This window comes from Homalodisca vitripennis, unplaced genomic scaffold (assembly GCF_021130785.1).
Source record: "Homalodisca vitripennis isolate AUS2020 unplaced genomic scaffold, UT_GWSS_2.1 ScUCBcl_1900;HRSCAF=6099, whole genome shotgun sequence".
NCBI lineage: Eukaryota > Metazoa > Arthropoda > Insecta > Hemiptera > Cicadellidae > Homalodisca > Homalodisca vitripennis.
Window position 1 is genome coordinate 41,875 of NW_025778014.1, and position 20,615 is coordinate 62,489.

The 20,615-nt window shown below is 33.6% G+C and overlaps 1 protein-coding gene across 2 annotated transcripts in view; it reads right to left on the bottom strand.

Annotated features, from left to right (window-relative positions):
• LOC124371722 (plexin domain-containing protein 2-like) overlaps positions 1 to 20,615 on the bottom strand; it is a 51,670-nt gene that overhangs the window by 15,669 nt on the left and 15,386 nt on the right. Inside the window, exons 5-8 of one of the 2 annotated variants that reach the window (XM_046830056.1) lie at positions 9,136 to 9,287; positions 7,933 to 8,116; positions 5,860 to 5,913; positions 1,076 to 1,221 (exon numbers count right to left, since the gene is read on the bottom strand). In XM_046830056.1, coding sequence (XP_046686012.1) covers positions 1,076 to 1,221; positions 5,860 to 5,913; positions 7,933 to 8,116; positions 9,136 to 9,287 — 536 coding nt within the window. The remainder of the gene's footprint in view (positions 1 to 1,075; positions 1,222 to 5,859; positions 5,914 to 7,932; positions 8,117 to 9,135; positions 9,288 to 20,615) is intronic. The other variant, XM_046830057.1, reaches the window with a different exon arrangement.

Here is a 20,615-nt window from a genome sequence, read left to right on the forward strand (position 1 = left end):
TCGTCCTTCTACCATCAGACTCGAAGCAAGGAGGTTGTGTTAGTTCTCCTGGGAAAGTAATGATCTATTGTATAGTATATTGAAATTTAATCAAGGATGGGATATTGTTTAGACTTTTAAAATTATCAAAGCACTGCAAGGTGAGTGAGTTTATAATATTGTTGAGAGTGTGACATTTAATAAACTAATCTCGTGGTCACTTGCTTTGACTTTCTTTAAATATTCCTTTTACAAAAAGTGTGGAGTGATGTTAAATTTTGTAATTATTACTTAATATATTTTGGAACTCTGACATACACACAGACTTGTCTCTGGTGATAACACCAGAGACATTCAAATCTAATAATTTTTGAGTAATACGAGGAAATACAGCTAGCATTGGGCAAGATGGCGACCGATACTATGATGAATAACATGGTATAACAACGTGCCACTGGTGACAAGGCGCGTACAACTACATGGTGAGTGAATAATTCTAAAGAACTGACTTTCAGCAAATTACCGTAACCAACGTGGGAGTGACACATAGCAAATTGGTGTTATAACCTGGAACTCTCATCAAATTTACACTCGCATCAAATTTGACCTACATCAATAGGCGCAGCAACGAGGGGTCCTTATCAAAATTGACATCTCATCAAATTTGGCATACATCAAACCCCTCTACAAAGACTAAGACAGTATTTCAACTCTGCCTGTCAGACACAATTTTTCAAACAATGGTGTCAGGTGAGAGTTCACCTGCAGCAATCTCAAGCCCCCACTTTTGTTTTCCTACCGTCTGCAGTAAAAGAACGTGCGGTTGGCATTGTCGTACTCCGCATCCCCATAGAAACACTACAAGCTTTCAAAACTTGACCATTTAAACAGGTACTAAAATTCACATCAGCCTAAAATTATGTTTATAAAACAAATGATTTTAAATCTCACAGATAATAATATATTTCCTATTAATATCACTTGATTGGGCAGTATACAGTATTAAATATAATTGCTAATACAATATTTTTCACTTTCAATACATTATGTTTTACTACATTGCTATGACAATTGATGATGATGACTATCCACTTACGTTAATGAGTATTTGGCCGGAGTAGGAGTGAGGGTTGCTGTAAGCGTACAAAGTCCAGATGGCTACCCCCGCTATGAGAACAAGGATGAAGGCAGCTCCTAGGTAGCCTGAGCCACCCATCCGCACCCCTCCATCTTGCATCTCTCCTATCACACAATAATGGCTTTGTTACAAAGTCCACACGGCTACCTCCACTATCAGAACAAGGATGAAGTGTAGGGTTCTACAGCCGAACACCGGGCTAAGGTAATGTAAGACATGACTCTCTGAGCTCAATGCTGGGCTAAGGTAATGTAAGACATGACTCTCTGAGCTCAATGCTGGGCTAAGGTAATGTAAGACATGACTCTCTGAGCTCAATGCTGGGCTAAGGTAATGTAAAACATGAGTCTCTGAGCTCAATGCTGGGCTAAGGTAATGTGAGACATGACTGTCTGAGCTCAATGCTGGGCTAAGGTAATGTAAGATATGAGTCTCTGAGCTCAATGATGGGCTAAGGTAATGTAAGACATGAGTCTTTGAGCTCAATGCTGGGCTAAGGTAATGTAAAACATGAGTCTCTGAGCTCAATGCTGGGCTGAGATAATGTCTTACACATTAGTTTCTAGAACTTCACAGTGGGTTTTGAGAAAAAGTGAATAGGGCTCTTTCGATTCACGAGATACAACATCTATCTGTAGAATATTGTGAATATTAATGTTATATTTACATTTCATCTTGTGACAGCTTAAATAGTACTATTTATTTATATGTCTATACCATGAAAATTCTTACCTTTGTTAGCAAGGTTAAATGTGTTGTTTTTAAAAATACTTCCATAACTTGAGAGCCAAACTGATGTTCAAAGAAAGAGAAATGCAAACATTTTCAAGAGCGATGTTAGAAACAAGTTATTGTTTGCCAAACACATCTTTCTAAAAAGGTAGTCCTTGTGAAATCAATCTATTTCTAATTGAATTTGAAGACCTTTGCAAGGGTTTGCATTGTGGACTTTTTCCTGTCTCCTTTTCTGTAATAAACTAATTAATTGTGAAATATCAGTTTTTATTAACTGACTGTATTTACAAACACTGCAGCAAATTTTGAACAAAGCTTAATTTAGGTGAATATTGCTTGTTATGTATTAATTTGTTATATTTTAATTAATTAAAAAGCACAAATGCGGTACAGTAACTCATAAATAATTTCCTTCTTGTTTCTCCATGTATGTATTCACACCAATCATTATGTGTCATAATCCAACCTTGCTCATTACATGAATATTATTATTGCTACATAGTAAGTTAATTTTTATACCTTGTATATACACCTCAGAATTGTTATCAATCATTACTGTACTATAAAAATGGTAAACATATAATTAAATATTTTATTTCTTATGTTTGAACACATCCCTAACTTATAACTTTCACAGGGTTCCCTCTCAATCTTAATCATAAAATTCATGGCTCTTTCACAGTCTTTACAGCACAAAAATAGTAATATCACGGTCAATAGTTTATAAAAAACATTACGAATAATAGAATAAGATGGTGTTTTTCACACTGAGTGGCCAATATTAGTATCTAGTGCCAAAATGCGCCAAAGCGTGTGGTGGCCTAGGGCTCGGCACTTTGGCATTTGTTGCCAGTTTTTGTGTCTTAACTCAGCTTGAATACAAGTGTGTTCCATTTCTCAGACACAGCGAAATAGTAAAACTATTTCAAACTTTTCCTTATTTCACTAATGATGTTGACAATTTGTACAAGAAAGAATTTACATTTACATTGACATGCTGCCAAAATGTACGTGTAAAATAACCAAATCATTTATTGCCGGGGCTGCAACACTCCGCTGTCAGCTGTGATTAGTAGTAGTGGTGTTTGTTTACGATAGTAACTCCTGCATGCAGAGATCGGCCAGCTCGCGCTTGCTCAAGTAAACAGTTCCATTTAATCTGGTACACTTCTAAATTTCCCCAAGACGAGTTACGGTGATTAGGCTTGCTTCAATTCACGTATTATTTTAGGTTTTTTCAGGGTAAAAGAAACTCACAGCTTATTCACGGTTTTCACAGTCGGGTGGAGAGTCTGAGTTCAATATTTTGTTAGTGGTGGCCATCGTGATTTTGGCCCTTAAGAACAGAGTTAAATTTCATGCACTTTTACAACCTTATTTTTAGTCACAGAATCATGAGATCTCAAATTTTAAAGGTATAACTCATTAGCATCCAAATGTTTTTTTAGTTATTTCCATATTTTTATTGGTTGTTCATAATAAAGTCTCAAAATGTTGTATACTTCATCTTTAAATACTATAAAAGTAAAAACTTTACAAGCAATACTAAAAAACGGATATGTATTAATAAGATCTTTTAAATAATACATCTGCCATAATACTACAATACAAAATAAGGGCTTAAAAGTGCATAAGGTTTAACATCGTTCATGAGTAAAAGTCGTTTTACTACAGTTGGATTTAATCCTTCACAGACAGAGAAAAATCAGCAAAATACATCAAGTAGACTCATATTGATGTGATTTTAATTGTTTGCAATGGTAAATTTGTACCAAATAATGTTTGTCACAGTTTTATGACAAAAATGCGTGCCAAAATTAGCAAAATACGTCAACAATTTCAAAAATATTTTTTATAGAAACACGTTTTTCTAACACTCTTTGATGTAAAACTTGGCGTATGATATTTAATTTGCACCAAATAACTTTATTTTACAGTTTTATGCCAAAGATCAGAAAAATATATCCAGGCATAACAACCTTTTATAGTAACATGGTTTTTCTGTCACATTTTGATGTAAAACATAGTGTGATAGTACATTTGCACCAGATAAAACTTTTAATGGTTTTAACATGAAAATAAAACTTGTTATGGTTAGATATATCTGCAAACCATTCACTATAAACACAGTCTTTGGTGGACATATCCCCATTTGTCTACATTAAAGAGAAGTGGCTTCTATGCACTGTATATCAGTTAGAGTCATAATTTAGATTTACACCAAAATATAAAATAGATAGTTATACTAAGGGTCGAACGGGTAACAAATATTTCTAAAATCGGTTCAGGGCATTAAAATATGATAAAAATTAAAATACAAAAAATATTAAAATAATTGGTTTTCTGTATGTATAGGTTTTATACAAAAATATTTTTATTTTTAAAACACTGATTATTGGTACACATATTGTGAATATTGTTATATATTATAGTAATAAATAAAAATATCATGTAATTTAAATTCAAAATGGCAACTCTTAAACTTTTAATATGAAATTTTATGGAAACTTAAAAATTTGACATATACATAATTTATTATGTATTTTTATCACAAAAAAAGTTATCAAATTTGTCTGAAATTGGTTAAGGATTAACTGAGTTATTATACTTTTCCTAACTAATCTTATTACTGTATTGGAATACTATTAGGTTTAAATATCCTTCAAATGTTAGGACAGTGGCACTACCGTCATAAACAACCATATAAAAGACGATTTAACAGAAGAAACGTGGAAGAACTGAGGCACAAAATCTAAAAGCGCAGGATTGATCACAAGTCATACTAACGGAGAATGTGGAAGCTGTCTACAAAGCGAAGTTCCACCCATGACAAGTAAAGCATCATTTTTACAGTTCCCTGCTGTCTTCGGAACCTGAATAAAATAAGTATTCGGCATAACACTTCCATCTGCTTCGATTTCATAAGGAATAATCTGTTTGTCTTTCGATTCAATATCCTTTAGTTGACTATCCAAGTAAATAGAAATCTTCTGTGTTGTGGAAACATAACTAACTGTCAATCTGATTCTCAAGTAAGATCTTAGTTTGGTTAAAAGCAATATTTGTTTTTTTTTTTACGGGGGTTCTGTCTAAGTTGTTTCTCATGAGCACACTCAACATTTTTACAGGGAAACATGATCCTCATGACCTCTTGGTTAATAAACAGTTGTATCGGTTTATTAAAATAAAAACATTAAAATTCTTTCAGATGGCTAACCTTAAAATGTCTTGACTCAATAATGCTATGGTTGAACTTTAATAATATAAAATACAGCATCTGAGACGTACAGTACTAGTTACATGAACATAATGTAAACAAAAATAGACAACACATGATAGGCGTAATGCACAATCGACCACAAGCGCAGCCAAACAAACAGTACTTTACAGACTTATACACACATAAGGAATATTTTGTATAAATGGTAGTAAAGTCTGCAATTTATAAAGCCCTCAAAAGAGATATTGTCAATAACTATCATAATAGTAACACAAATTAAGTAGTTTTACATTAACTCAGATTAATTTCATCTTCAATGTGTAGCAATAAGGCTAGCTGAGTAGTCACTGAAGAATAATTTTATAGCAAGTCACCAGATCACTGGAATATAAAACAGAAAGTACATCTAATAATAAATCCAACCATGCTTCCTTGGACATTCAGAAATGTATCCCAATAGCAAAAATACGTTACTGTGAAACGCAATCACGTTTCGAATTAAGTATTAGTAGTGTTACACGTTTGTTTTATATACTGGATGCATGGCACCTTACTGAAATTGTCTGTTATAAATAATACCAACCACTTATACCAGAGTGAATCAACAATGACTTGTGTTATCAAGATTTCTTAGATTGTTAGCCGAGAAGCAAGGAAACAAATATAAAAAAACGTATTGTTGATTCTAAGGTTAGATTGATTCCAATAAACATGAACTAAGCCTCGGAAAAAGGTTACTGATGCCCATGTTGATTTCAGAAGCAGTGTAGCAGATTTCAGTACATACCCGGTTCTACACCTTCAGCGTGAGCCACTGTCCTCCTCCATTCAGAGGGTTTATCTGTCACAGGACATCTTATTTTGTGTATACACTTTAAATTAAAAGCTTATTTGGAAGAACGTATATCGATGTGTATTTTTTTCTTATCATAATTATTACAAGGACATCTAAGTAAAATGTAATATATTAATGACAGAAAATGATTATTTGCAGTTTGTAAATTTTGTGAACACATTTTACTTTAAAAATAACAATAAGAACTTCATGATTAAAAATATTTTATTTCATATGGTTATTAATTTATGTGATTTCGTTAAAGTGACAACCATGTTGACTCGACAATTGTCTTGGTGCTGAAAGATATAATAAACATTAAACTATTGCCATAATTATGTAATATTTTATAATATAAATTGGGCAATGATAACCAAAGTTAAAAATAACAAAACAATTGCTAAACATCTAGGTTAAGTCTACAAGGATTGTACAGCAAATTAAAAAAAATCTTTGTACATAACTCAATTCATACAATATGTAATTAAAAGGTGATGTTATAACATTAAATCAAATACAATTTCACATGGTACTGTCTGTTACTATGTAGTATAACCTAATTTTTAAAGATTCTATCAAACACATGCCTTTATATTTTTTCCACATTCTTATTCGTCAGATTAAAAACTGTCAAGTTAAGAAACAATGATTGCTGCCGAATCAATGTGCAGTTTCACAACACATAACATTTCACTAGTCACATCAACCATTAGCCCAATATGAATGTGTGGGAAAACATTCACATGACACTGTTTAAACCTACAACAAATTAACAAGAGAATTAACCATTTTCAATGTCCATTTTTTGTAAATTATTTAAATATTGCAAGTCTGGTTTTACAAAAAAGTAATTTAAAAAATAAATACTTCAGACTTAATTTTTCATATTTTCCCCCATACCATTTCCTTCTATATTGAAAATGACTTACATATATTATTACTAATACACAAATACACAAGAGTTTTTTCACGTTGTAAAATTATAATTTGTTTATTTATTAAAATTTTGATCCAATTATATTGATTAAAAGGAGAGACAAATTAAATCAGTGGCTTTTTATGACAGTTGTAATATACTGGATCAGAAAATGTAATATAATGATATAAATTAGTAACCTATATTCTTGTATATGAAATATTCTTTAATATCACAGTGCCTTCGAATGATATGCACATGAATGGAGTGATTGATCTTTCTGACCATTCTGGAATAACATTGAAAAAGTACATTAATGAATAAATTTAACTTGAAGAATAAAAAAATTGCATACAATATTTGGTCCACTGGATAAAGTATTCCTTGATTTTCAAAGGCAAGTTTTCAAATTTATGTTCCAAAATTGAAGATGGTCCTAATATGGAACAAATTGGAGTAAAATATATACTCACCATTGTTTACAATCTATTCACCACAGACTTTCAAATTAAAATGACACAAAAACAGCTATTTTGTTATTACAGCATGTCAACAACACAGTGTTACCACAGCACAAGTAAGAACGCGCTTACTACCATTGATGCTTTGCTTGCGACATGTTGTGTGGTGTGAAATCTCTCTTTGTCAGACTACAATGATATTGTAGCTGCTACTTGGAGGAATGACCACTGAGATAGGACAGCACAGTGTGAACACGCTTACTACCGTTGATGCTTTGCTTGCGACATGTTGTGTAGTGTGAAACCTCTCTTTGTAAGCTTACAATGGTTGTAGCTGTTACTTGGAGGAATGACCACTGAGATAGGACAGCATAGTGTGAACACGCTTATTAGCGTTGATGCTTTGCTTGCGACAAAAAAGTAAAAGTTTTCTTTCAGTTCCTTCCTGATATCCACCTTTCCTTAAACAAAGTTCTTTCATGAAACATGTACACATAACATTTTTACCATCGACTTCCATAGAAAGGCTAAACCAGGGAAAATACCTACCTCAGCAACACTCTACTCTCTGGAAATTTCAAACTATGTCAAATATAATGATAATTTCAGGTGGATTTCAAATTGTACATTTTCATGAGTGTAACCTACCAGTTTCGGGAGATGCAGCAGCTGCAGCAGCACTAGCGCTGGGATGTTGCTCCGTCTGTGCCGTGAGCTCATCACACTGCAGTGGCATCACCACCTCCATTCTTTCACAATCGTTAAACAGCCAATCCTGTCGTTGACGATCCATCCCCGTCGAGCAGCGTCTGGCTCCCGGACACCACTTGCACTGTAAACAGTACATATATGTTGTCATGCTCTTATTGAATTTACATCATTATATTAAAGGGACAAGGATACAGAATACACAAAGGTATACAATGTATAAATTATCTAAGGAAAAATGTAATTCAATATCCTATCTCCAAGAGAAAAAGTTCTACAGTTAAATTATCCTGTACAGAAGATAAACAGGATGTTAAAAAGTATTGATTGATAAGGGTGCCCAACCAACTTCAATCATCAAACTCTTGTACAATTCCCGCATTCTTTAAACAATAAAAATTATGGGTATTTTAGTATTATCCGGAGGCCACTATTTTTGAATGAGATTTCCCTATTGGGAACCAAAATAAATTTTATTATACGTTATTAGTACTTTCCTTGTTTCATAATGAATTAAAAAAAACGAATTATCGCCTCTGGGATTTACCTTGAACTGAAGAGGAAAGATTTTTATTGGCAGAATACATGTGGCAATCGGGAGTGGTGGCGATGCATTCAACTCAATTCTCCCCGACACCACTTCCTGATGGGAAGCAGAATACAACAACCATTCATCATAAAGACTTGTAAATTTTAAAATAGGTTAAATAAAGCCAGTTCTTTTTAATACTGCAGTTTATTTTGGTCCCGATAAGTTAAATCAAATCATTTATTGCCATTGATCATCAATATGAAATAAGCATAGTGAAGTACAATTATTTAATAACAGTAATACAATACAATGCAATACACATTTTGTCAATAATTTATAAATAAAATATAAGTGAGGTTAATCTAGGCTAGATTACATAGTAACTTATTTATTTTTTAAATTACTTTTACATCGCTATTTAAAAACTCTTGAATAGTATAAAATGGATTGCTCTGCAAGATAAAAGTTTCCTACAAATTACAGCACAGAACCATCAAAAATATTTTTATTTATAATTTTTGTTGAATTATTATTAAGAACGCAGTCTGAGAACTCAATAACACTACCAGTCTAAAGCAAATATTAGTAAAAACTGAACTATGCTGAATTACTTCAAAACCAATCTGGGCAGAGACGCAGGATGAGCAGTCCTTCTTCTCCATGCATGTCGGTAGAGCATTCAAGTAGATCACAGTCCAATTCTTGATATCTTCCTTCTTGAAGTTCACACGGTGGTATTCATAAATTGTCTTTCTCCTTACAACTGAAACAACCACACATTTATTAATCACACCAGCTTACAACAAATAATCACAAATAATTAGAGTATAGTTTTAAAGTCGCTCAAAGTACTGTACCAATGAAATCTATCTCTCTAGCCTATCTACTTCACAAAGCGTTTCATCAACTTTAGAAATATTATTCAATAAGAGTATCAACCCTATTCTAACTTACCCTATGTCGTAGGTACAACACATTCACATGTTTACCAAGCCAAAAACCTATTTCTATGAAAAAATAATGTGAAAATACATACATGATATTCAATAAAATTAATAAATGTAATTATGGTTTATATTTTGGTGTCGTAGGTACAACACATTCACATGTTTGCCAAGCCAAAAACCTATTTCTATGAAAAAGCGATGTGAAAATACATACATGATATTCAATAAAATTAATAGGTGTAATTATTGGTTATATTTTAGTTTTGATTCTGAAATTCTGAATTGATTTCAACTACAGTTTTATTCATAAAAACTTTTTTTAAATAAATCAGCATAAAATCCCAGCAGTCTTTAGACAGCAATTTACAAAATAGTCATTATAAAATAAATCATAACCAGAACTTATTTGTGATATATCAAAATTTTTATAAACGGTATTATTTCTAACTCAATCTTCTTACATTAAATTAACTAGCAATACATAATCAACGTGGCATAGCAACTCGCTTTATTTATAAGTGCCAATCAGCTGTAGATGACAATTAACTATAAAGTTTATTATGGAATGATTTTGAGCTGCTCTTTGACTTTTGACGTGTGGTTATTGGTTATCTTTTGAATTATAAATAAAATATTGTGAAACTATGTGTTATATAATTATGTCAATACTAGGATAGTGTTATTTAGTTTGCTGTTTCAAATAATGCTGATTCAATATGCTTTAAAAAAAATAATGGTTTATAAAAACTGTATATATTTTTCATTTTTGTGATAGAATTCATCAAATTTGGTGAAGGTGTTTATTTGAAAGAGCAATGTTGAATAAAATAATCTCATTAATGCTATATATTTTTAAATATACCTTTCATGAAGGCATAGCAAACAAATTATAACAATCATTCATAAGTCTTTTATTTTGTGTTTAAAATTGTTCAATATTAATGATGGATCATTTGAAAGAATAATGATTACAGCCATTTGGCATCGTTGTATGTTACAACAGCTGAAATGTAACGGCCTCAAAACAGATCTTAAAACTGTTAGTTACTGTTGTTATAACACCAAATGACTATAATCATGTTATACTTTATTTTTGTTGTATTGTATATAGTATATTCTATTGTAAGGATACATTTTTCTTATTTGTACAAAAATTACAAAAACATTTAATTATAAATAAACAATAAATAGATGATAGAAACAAATTTTGCTATAAGCAGTTATTTTTAGTGTTGAGTAGTAAAATATTCAAAGAACTATAGAAGATATTCATAACAAGAGGGAATGTACTATATGTGAGAACATTATTAACATTGTTCAATGTGTGATTCAAATGACAAATCACTTTGATAAATTGTGACTTTTTACTGTCTGTAAGAAAATTTGGATGTTTAATTCTTACATTGCTTCATTTTCCTGTTTAAATGATTATGAAAAATACATTTTGTATGTATCAAAAATGTTATTGCACAATTATTTCTAATTGGAGTTATAAAAAAGGTTATATGAAGGCTTTAATGGCAAAACAATTTTTATTCCAAAATACACATATAATAATAGTATGAGCAAACAAATAAGTTTTAAGGTGCAACCAGCATAGAGTTAATGATCCAGTCAGCGTCATATACAACATCGTAATACAACAGCATCGCAATACAACATCATCATGGCACAAACATGACTATCTAGTTTTAAGAGGCAATTATCAGCTACTGTAAGCTCTTCTGTATCTATTTAATTATTTTAAATAATTAAATAAGAGGATTTTTATGGAAACTTGCCATTACTGAAGTGCAGCAAAAACATATTGTGCTTGAATTCATACAAAATTATTTAATAAAAAAAAAACATAATATTTTGAGTTCTAAATACAATCTAGTCTCCACCTCAGGGAGATAAAAACCTTCCAGCAGAAACAAAAAGAAAACTGGCACAATATCTCTCAAAATGTTTGAGAAATACAATCATGGGTTTTGCTCTGAGCCAGTTTGTGTTTCAATTATGTTTATTGCAGATTTATAGTCCAGTAGTTGAAAGCTAATTTGCACTGTATAAGCACATAACCCAGGAGTCTCTTGAAATTTATGGAGAAATATTTCTCTAAGAAAGAAATTGATCATCAGCCACGCTTGTTTTGGTGGAGGTGGCATTTTTCTTAGCTTGAAACACTTTAAAACCAAGTGACACGCATGTAAATAAATACTCAAATCAACGCCAGCTAACCATAATTTTAAAGTAACAAATTTCTGTCTCTTTACATTGTTGTCTGATGGTGATATAACTATTGACAAATGACTAAATGACATTTAATGTTTTTAACCCTTTTGATACCTCTCCATTTTATCTCCACCAAAACTAGCATGGCTGGCATCTATTTCTTTATTAGGAAAGATTCCTATATCAATTTCAAGGAAAAACAGGTTGTGTGCTAATAAAGTGCTCATGGCTCCTACAACACTAGCAAATAACATGCTATTTTTATTCCTGATTGTAAAAAGCTTTAGTTATATTTTGCTCAATTGATCTTTTGTGTTTCTTATTGATACATATGATTGATTTAATTTTGCCTTTTATAATTAATCCATCAGATGTTTTGGTACTTTGGGATTATACCGACCACACCAGTATGAAGAACACAAAAATAGAAATTTATAGAAACAAACATGATAGAACGAAAAAAACAACTCTTCAATTACAAAATTACAAACTTACAAGCATTTCCAGGTATTGTGATCGGTATTGTTGTCGCTGTTATCTTATCTTTCTCGAGAATCCTGATTACGGCAGGCCGCGCGGCATCACGTGATTTGCACGGTACATCATTGCCTTTCCATTACAATTCAATTTATATTTCTGATTAGCCCCTCTAGAATTTGATATTTTACTGATAGGTACTATCTCGAGGGATGTTTTTCTTTCGTCGACATCAGCGCGGGGCAGCACCGAAGGTGCTGTTGAAGCCCGCGCTGATGGCCGGAGGCACTCGCATTTTGGGTGGCGGAATGTGATCAAGAATAAAAACAAGTTTTGAGTGTTTTTTTAATAAAAAGTTTAGTTTGGTAAATGTTTGTTTTTGTTGAATTTTTGTGTTTGGAGAAATGTAGAGGTAAAACACGGAAGTACAACAAAGCGATGCACCAGCTGAACGGGCGGCGAGACTCTGCAATCACGTTATCTACTAGACGCTTGACTTTGACCTCTGTCTGAGGATGGGGAGGTGTTTGCGATAAGACAATTCCTGTTTTATATTGACGAAATATTGTTCTACGCTAATCTAGTAATCAGTAGAAACGAAATGTGAAATAACGATTCATGTCTGGGTGTGGTCGGTATAATCCCAAAGTACCGATGTTTTTTTGTTTATGTTTTAAAAAATGTGGTTCTGAAAATACAATTCAATGTTATGGCAGATTACAGTTTATTTCTTATTTTTATAAGTTTAGTAATTTAACAGTGGCGACGAGGTAAAAAGAAGGAGAAATGACTAAAGAAGAAGAAGAGTTACAAAAACTAAAAAAAGCTCGATCTATTATTAAGGGCCAATTTTCAAAGGGCAAAAGACTTGCTGAAGGTAACCCTACATTAACCGAACTAAATATAAAAATCAAGGCTGTGACTGAATACTGGGAACGTTACAAGCAGGTTCAGAATGGCATTGATTGTTTGACAGATGAAAACTATTTAGAACATGAAATAGAATACAGATGTAATGTGGAGGATGAGTATTTAAACCTTACAACAAAATTACAAGAAATGGTACACAATCTCAAAGACACAAACATTACATCTACTTCATCTCCAAGTGAAGCTGTTTGTACGGTTTCAAACTACACTTCAGGGAATATAAATTTCAATCCCTACCACCCTGATGAAACCATTTCAAATTTTGTGAGAAGATTAGAAGTGTTTTTACAACTAAAGAATCAAAGAGCTGATGATAAAATAAAGTTTACACATTGCTACATGCTCTCACTCCCCAACTGCACCAACAACTGTACGATATTTGTGCTCCCAACGACCCGTTAGATAAAGATTACGACGAGTTAGTACAGCTTCTTAAGGATTTTATCGACCCGCAACCAAGCCAGTGGGCCTTGCAGCATAAATTTATTTCACGGACTCAACAAGAACATGAATCAGTTAGTGAGTTCTCGGTGGCTCTCAAGAAGATGACAATTAACTGTAACTTCAATTGTGGTTGCGGTAAATCAGTTGCAGACTTATTTCTCAAGTTACAGTTTATTCGTGGATTGAAAGACATAGATATTCGGACTAAATTACTGCAAGACCGCGAGAAACACACCTATCAGGACATTGTGAACATAGCTTCGGCTATAGAGCTTGCCAAAGCAGAAAGTATGACTGTTAGCCGAACACGTACTGAACACATTGAATTAAATCAGGTTCAGCAAAGACATTCAAATGAAGAAAACACATCTAAGAGAGTCTCACCTCGGCCAAAACCTCTACTTAGTCCACGTTCAACAAATTCAGCTATTGAAAAGCTCAAAGGAAAATGCTATCGTTGTGGTTCACCCTCCCATCGTGCTAATAGCTGCAGATTCATAGATGCAACTTGTCGAAAATGTGGAAAAGTTGGACACATAGCTAGTGTTTGTTTGCAAAGTAAATCTCAATTACAAATGAAACCTGGACAACATCAAACTGAAAACAAAAGTGACTTGAATAGTGAGAGTGAATATGAGATTAATGTAATTAGTGACAGAAATAATGACAAATTTATGGTTAACATCAACATCGAAGGCAGGACATTACCCATGGAATTAGACACTGGTGCAGCTCTTAGTACAATGTCTTACAACGAGTTTAAAAAGCTTGCCATCCCACAGAAAATATTTTCTACTAACATTGAACTTCGAACTTATACAGGAGAAACCATAAAACCGAAAGGAGTAACATTTGTTAAATGCACGTACAAGACTCAGAAGTTTGTTGGAAAACTTTACCTAATTGATCAAAACGTTGACGCCATATTCGGAAGGGACTGGTTGAGAGAAGTTAAATTAGATTGGGGTGAGATTAAAAGTCTTACAACGAGTCAGACTTCAAATCTAGGAAGCTTGTTAAGTGAATTTAGTGACTTATTTGATGGAAAAATTGGTGTTATACCTGAATATCTGGGACATTTTAGACTTACTGATGGCGCGACGCCAATATTTGTAAAACCAAGACAAGTACCGTTTTCCCTAAGAAGTAAAGTAGAAAATGAACTTACGAGACTAGAAGAATGTGGAATCATAACAAAAGTAGATCATTCAGACTGGGGAACACCCATCGTACCTGTTGTCAAGCCGAACGGTCAAACACGGATTTGTGCTGACTATAAAGTGACTTTAAACAAAGTGATCAAAGACGAAAACCATCCATTACCCAGGATTGAAGAAATCTTCTCTCAAATGAACGGAGGAAAATTATTTTGTACCTTGGATATTTCTAATGCTTACCTCCACATGAAAATGGACGAAGAAAGTGCACACATGCAGACACTCAGCACCCATAAAGGTATGTATAAAGTAAATCGTTTGATGTTTGGGGTGAAGGTAGCACCATCTCTCTGGCAACAATTCATGGACAAAACCTTGCAGGGACTTTCTGGTGTACAATGTTTCTTTGACGATATTATCGTTCAGGGTAAAACAGCTGAAGAATTATTGGCTAGATTACGTAAAGTTCTAGAACAATTAAGAAACAATAACTTAAAGATGAACCGAGATAAATGCAAGTTTTTTCAAACGAGTATCCAATATCTTGGGCATGTCATTGATGCTCAAGGACTTCACAAAACCAAAGACAAAGTCTTGTCTATCATGAACAGCAAAAGACCGGAAAACATAAGTGAACTTAGAACATTTCTCGGTCTGGCAAACTATTACAACAAGTTCATCAAAGATTTAGCAACAATCCTCCACCCACTCAATAATTTACTGAAGAAAGGCAACCGTTATGTGTGGACTTCAAAATGTGAAGAAAGCTTTCAGAAGGTTAAGTCGGAAATAACCAGTAACAATGTACTTGTCCACTACAATCCAGAACTCCCATTAGTGCTTGCGACCGATGCGTCTCCAGTGGGCCTTGGAGCCTGTCTTTCACATCGATACAGCGATGGAAGTGAGAGGCCAATTAGTTTTGCCTCACGCACTTTGACCAAATGTGAACAAAAATATAGTCAAATTGATAAGGAAGCAACAGGTATTTACTGGGGACTCAAGAAATTTTTCCCTTACTGCTACGGGCGAAAGTTCATTTTAGTGACTGACCATAAACCGTTAGTGTCAATATTCAGTCCCACCAAAACCCTTCCAACAATATCTGCTACAAGACTGTTCAATTATGCACACTTTTTATCAGGTTTTGACTACTCAATTGAATATAGAAGAACCTCTGACCATGCCAACGTTGACTTTTTGTCTCGCTTTCCTACTGAACATAGCACTACAAACTTTGTGGACGATTGCAGCCTTTTTCAACTTAATCAACTTGATTCATTGCAGATTGACAGTATGCTTAACACTTTAAGAAGTCTTTAAACACACAAACTTGGAAAGCCAATTCAGTGACATAACTTTGAACAGTGATGTAGTTGCAGTCACTACAAATTCTGGTAATTTAAGTGTAAAATCTCCGAGGCTAAATATTGTCAATGTAAATAGGCCTAGCCTATCTCGGAGTGTTTGTGAACTGGGCTTTGAATCTGAACAGCCTTTAAATGTCTTGTATTGGAATGTACAGTGTATTACAAACAAAATTGATTTTATAAATCTAATGGCTAAAACACATCAGTCTGATGTAATTTGTGTTAATGAACACTGGCTGAAAGAACATGAAATCAGCAACCTTGCATTGCCAGGTTACGTTGTTGCATCATATTTTTGTAGAACTGTTAAAATTCATGATGGATCCATAATTTTAATTAAAGAGAATCTAGACTTTGAAGTGTATGATAAGTCCATAATTTTTGCGGAAGAAATTGACTGTGAAGTATCTGCTGTGATATTGCCTGGCTGGAACACGGTTATTGTGACATTATATCGATCACCTTCAGGTAATATAAATTCTTTCTTTGACAAACTCCATTCTGTTTTCACAAGTGTGCATGGTGTTAAACTTAACATTATTGTGGCTGCAGATTTCAATATTAATTTTCTTAACTCTGATGACTACACTGTTCAGTTGCGTGACCTTATAAGTGATTTTGGCTTGCACATCACGGTACGTGATATCACTCGACCGAGTGGAACCAGTTCAGGGGGCTCTTGTATAGACAATCTTCTTACGTCAATTCATCCAGATCGTTGGACTGCTACAGTTATTAACACTGCGGTATCAGACCACAATGCAATTTTGTTTACTGCTTATTTGGAGTCTCATGAGGATATGTCTAAACATAGTAATATTATTAGACCTGTAAATAGTTTTAAATTAGTCCATTTTGTAAATCTTATAAACCAAATAAATTGGATTAGTGTTTACTGCTCCAAAGGTGATGTAAATAGTAAATTTAAAATATTTTTTGATCTATTTTTATCAGCATTAAATACTTCTATTCTACTTAAATATATTTTGAATAAAAAGAAAAATGTATGCTGTAAATGGTACCATGTAGGCCTTATTAAATTAAAACAAGAGTTGGATAGGCTGTATTTTCTAATGACTAGCAGTTCCACTGGCTGCGAGACTATAAGGGGAAAGTACCACCAGATGAAAAAAATGTATAAATCTGAAATAAGAAAAGCTAAATTTAATTATAACAGTAGCCTTATTGATAACTCTAAAAATAAGACAAAAGCTGCATGGAATGTAGTGAATCAAACACTTAATGTAAATAGAAAGCCTGTACTAAAACCAAATGGGCTAACTTCTGTAAATTTTAATGAGTTTTTTATCGAATCTGTTGATAATATTAGTAATAATATACCACCTAGCAATAGTGATTATCATCTGTATTTGAGAGCTGTCAGTTCAAATCAAAACAATGTTTTTAGTTTCTCTTTGGAGGAATTCACTGTGGAAAGTGTGTACACAGCGATTTGCAGCCTAAGCAACAGTACATGTCTTGATATATATGGAATGAATGCTCCTATTCTTAAGATAGCTGCTAAATACATTAGTGAAGTCTTAGCTTATTTGTTTAATGAGTCTATAAGTCAGGGTGTCTTTCCTAATATTTTAAAACAAAACAAGGTTATTCCTGTTCATAAAAAAGGTGCCAAAGATGATCCAAAAAATTACAGGCCTATCTCTATTGTGCCAGCAGTGTCTAAAATACTGGAATCCTTAGTGCATAATCAACTTGTAAAATATGTAGAAGGAAACTGTCTGTTATCTGCTAAACAGTTTGGCTTCAGAGCGAAACGTAGTACCATTGATGCAGTTCAAACATTAATAAATGATTGTCTAAATGGAGTTGAAAATAAAGACTGCTCAATCTTTAGATCATTTGACATGTCTAAAGCTTTTGATACCGTTGTACATAGCATTCTAGTTGATAAGTTAGTTTTTTATGGTTTCACTGATGTTACTGTGAAGTTTTTTAGATCCTACTTAACAAATAGATATCAATCAGTGTTTCTAAATGGTTCATTTTCTCCGTCTTTAAATGTTAAACATGGCGTACCACAGGGCTCAATTTTGGGTCCAACACTGTTTATTTTGTACATAAATGACCTGCCTTTTAATTTAAGTTCTGTTGGTGCTAGTAGTTACCTGTTTGCTGATGATTTAGGTGTGTATGTTAAAAAAAAGAGCCTTGAAGTCATGAGATCAGTCTTAAGCCAGCAAACCAGAGTAATAAATGATTGGTGCGCTGCTAACAAGCTTTGTATTAACATGGAGAAGGTTGTTGACTTACCTGTTAGTTTAAGTCACTTTGATGTTACCAGTAGTTTAAAATTTCTTGGAATTAATATTCAACCTAATTTAAAATGGGAAAATCACATAAACATCTTATCTACTCGTGTTAGCAAGGGTATATTTGTACTTAGGATACTGAAAGATAGTGTAGGCACAGATACCTTATTATGTGTTTATTATGCATACGTTCACAGCCTATTGTCCTATGGCACTTCCCTCTGGGGCAATTATCATGGAGCTCAGAGACTTTTTGTGTTGCAAAAAAGGTCCATCAGATTAATATGTGGGGTATCAGCTAGAACACATTGTAAACCTCTCTTCATAAAATCAAGAATTCTTTCCCTGCCATCTATTTATGTATTGTCTGTTTTAATGTACATAAGAAACAATTTGTCTACTCTTGAGGATTACACCTCAGTACATGAACACAACACAAGATACAGGCAACATTTGGTGACAAAGAGGTGTTGTTATACTCTCACTCAAAATAGTTTCGTCTACCAAGGGATTAAAATGTATAATTGTTTACCACAACATCTTAAGGTGCTGCCTGTAAATAAATTTAAGAATAGTATTAAGCATATTTTATTGGATGAATGTCTGTACAGTGTTCAAGAGTATTATGACATAAACTTTCTTAATTATTGACTGTTATTAATTGTTGTAACTTATTAATTTATTGTTGTTGTTGTTGACACTTGTCCTGCATTCTGTAATGTGTAATGACAAATAAAGGAATCTGAATCTGAATCTGAATCTATATCCAGAACAACTGCTCAAGATAAATATTTACAACCAGTACTACATGCCCTTGAAACAGGAGAGACGGTCGAACCTTTTGGTTTCCACGACAACGAACTAACACTACAAAATGGTTGCATATTCAAGGGCTACAGGATAATGATTCCAGAAGCTTTACAACACTCAGTGTTAAATGAACTACATGTTGGACATCTAGGCATGGAGAAGATGAAAATCCTTGCTAGAAGTTTTTGCACGTGGAAAAGTATTGACAGAGATATTGAGCAAATGGTACGTACATGTAAACAATGTCGACTAAAACAAAATCAACCTGCAAAAGGACCGAATCATCCATGGCTGACCCCTCAAGGACCATGGGAGAGATTACACATAGATTTTGCTGGCCCGATACAAGGTCAGTGGTATTTCATTGTTGTGGACGCCTTTACCAAGTGGGTTGAAGTAATCCCTACTAAAAACACGTCAGCAGAATGGTGTATGAAGGAGCTAAGAAAAATGTTTTCTACATTCGGCCTTCCTTTGGTCTTAGTTTCAGACAATGGAAGCCAATTTACATCTACAATATTTCGCCAGTTCTTATCTGCTAATGGTGTTGTACACAAAACTACAGCTCCCTACCATCCTTCGTCTAATGGACAAGCTGAGCGTTATGTCCAAACAGTAAAAAAATCACTGAGGGCAATGGAAGATGAGGGGGGAAAGATTGAGCTAAAACTATATAGCCTTTTGATGCAACTTCGACAATCTCCAAACACAACTGGCTCAAACTCATACAACTTAATGTTTGGAAGAAGTGTTCGAACTCACTTGAGCCTATTACTACCAGATAGCAAAAATGCACAAGAAGTTACACGAATCGTACGCAGACAATTTCAGGTGGGAGACAGAGTACAGGCTCGAGATTACACCAACTCAAGATACAAGTGGAGTTTTGGAACAATTATGGAAAAAGAAAGTTCGCTACTGTACAAAGTTAAAATGGACGATGGAAGTGTTTGGAGGAGGTATGTTGACCAGCTATTGAAATGTGAAGTTTAGGGGGGGAGAATTGATACATATGATTGATTTAATTTTGCCTTTTATAATTAATCCATCAGATGTTTTTTTGTTTATGTTTTAAAAAATGTGGTTCTGAAAATACAATTCAATGTTATGGCAGATTACAGTTTATTTCTTATTTTTATAAGTTTAGTAATTTAACACTTATCTACCTGAAGAAGTGGCCAGATTTATGTCTTGACACATAATTTTTCTGCAAACAGAAATTAGCAGGGTACAGGTTGATAATAAATAGGAAGTCCTCCTAGACTGCTGGTACCCACAATACTGACCCCCAACTCCTACATACAGGATGGACAAATGTCCCAGCTGATGCTCCACCGTTCTTATAGCTCTAGTGGCCCCATCTCCTTCTGTCCAGAAAAATTAATATAGCTACCTAAGAGAACCCTAGTGGTGATTTCTTAAACGAGACCTGTACCTGAGATCGAAAGTGATTATAAAACTTTATT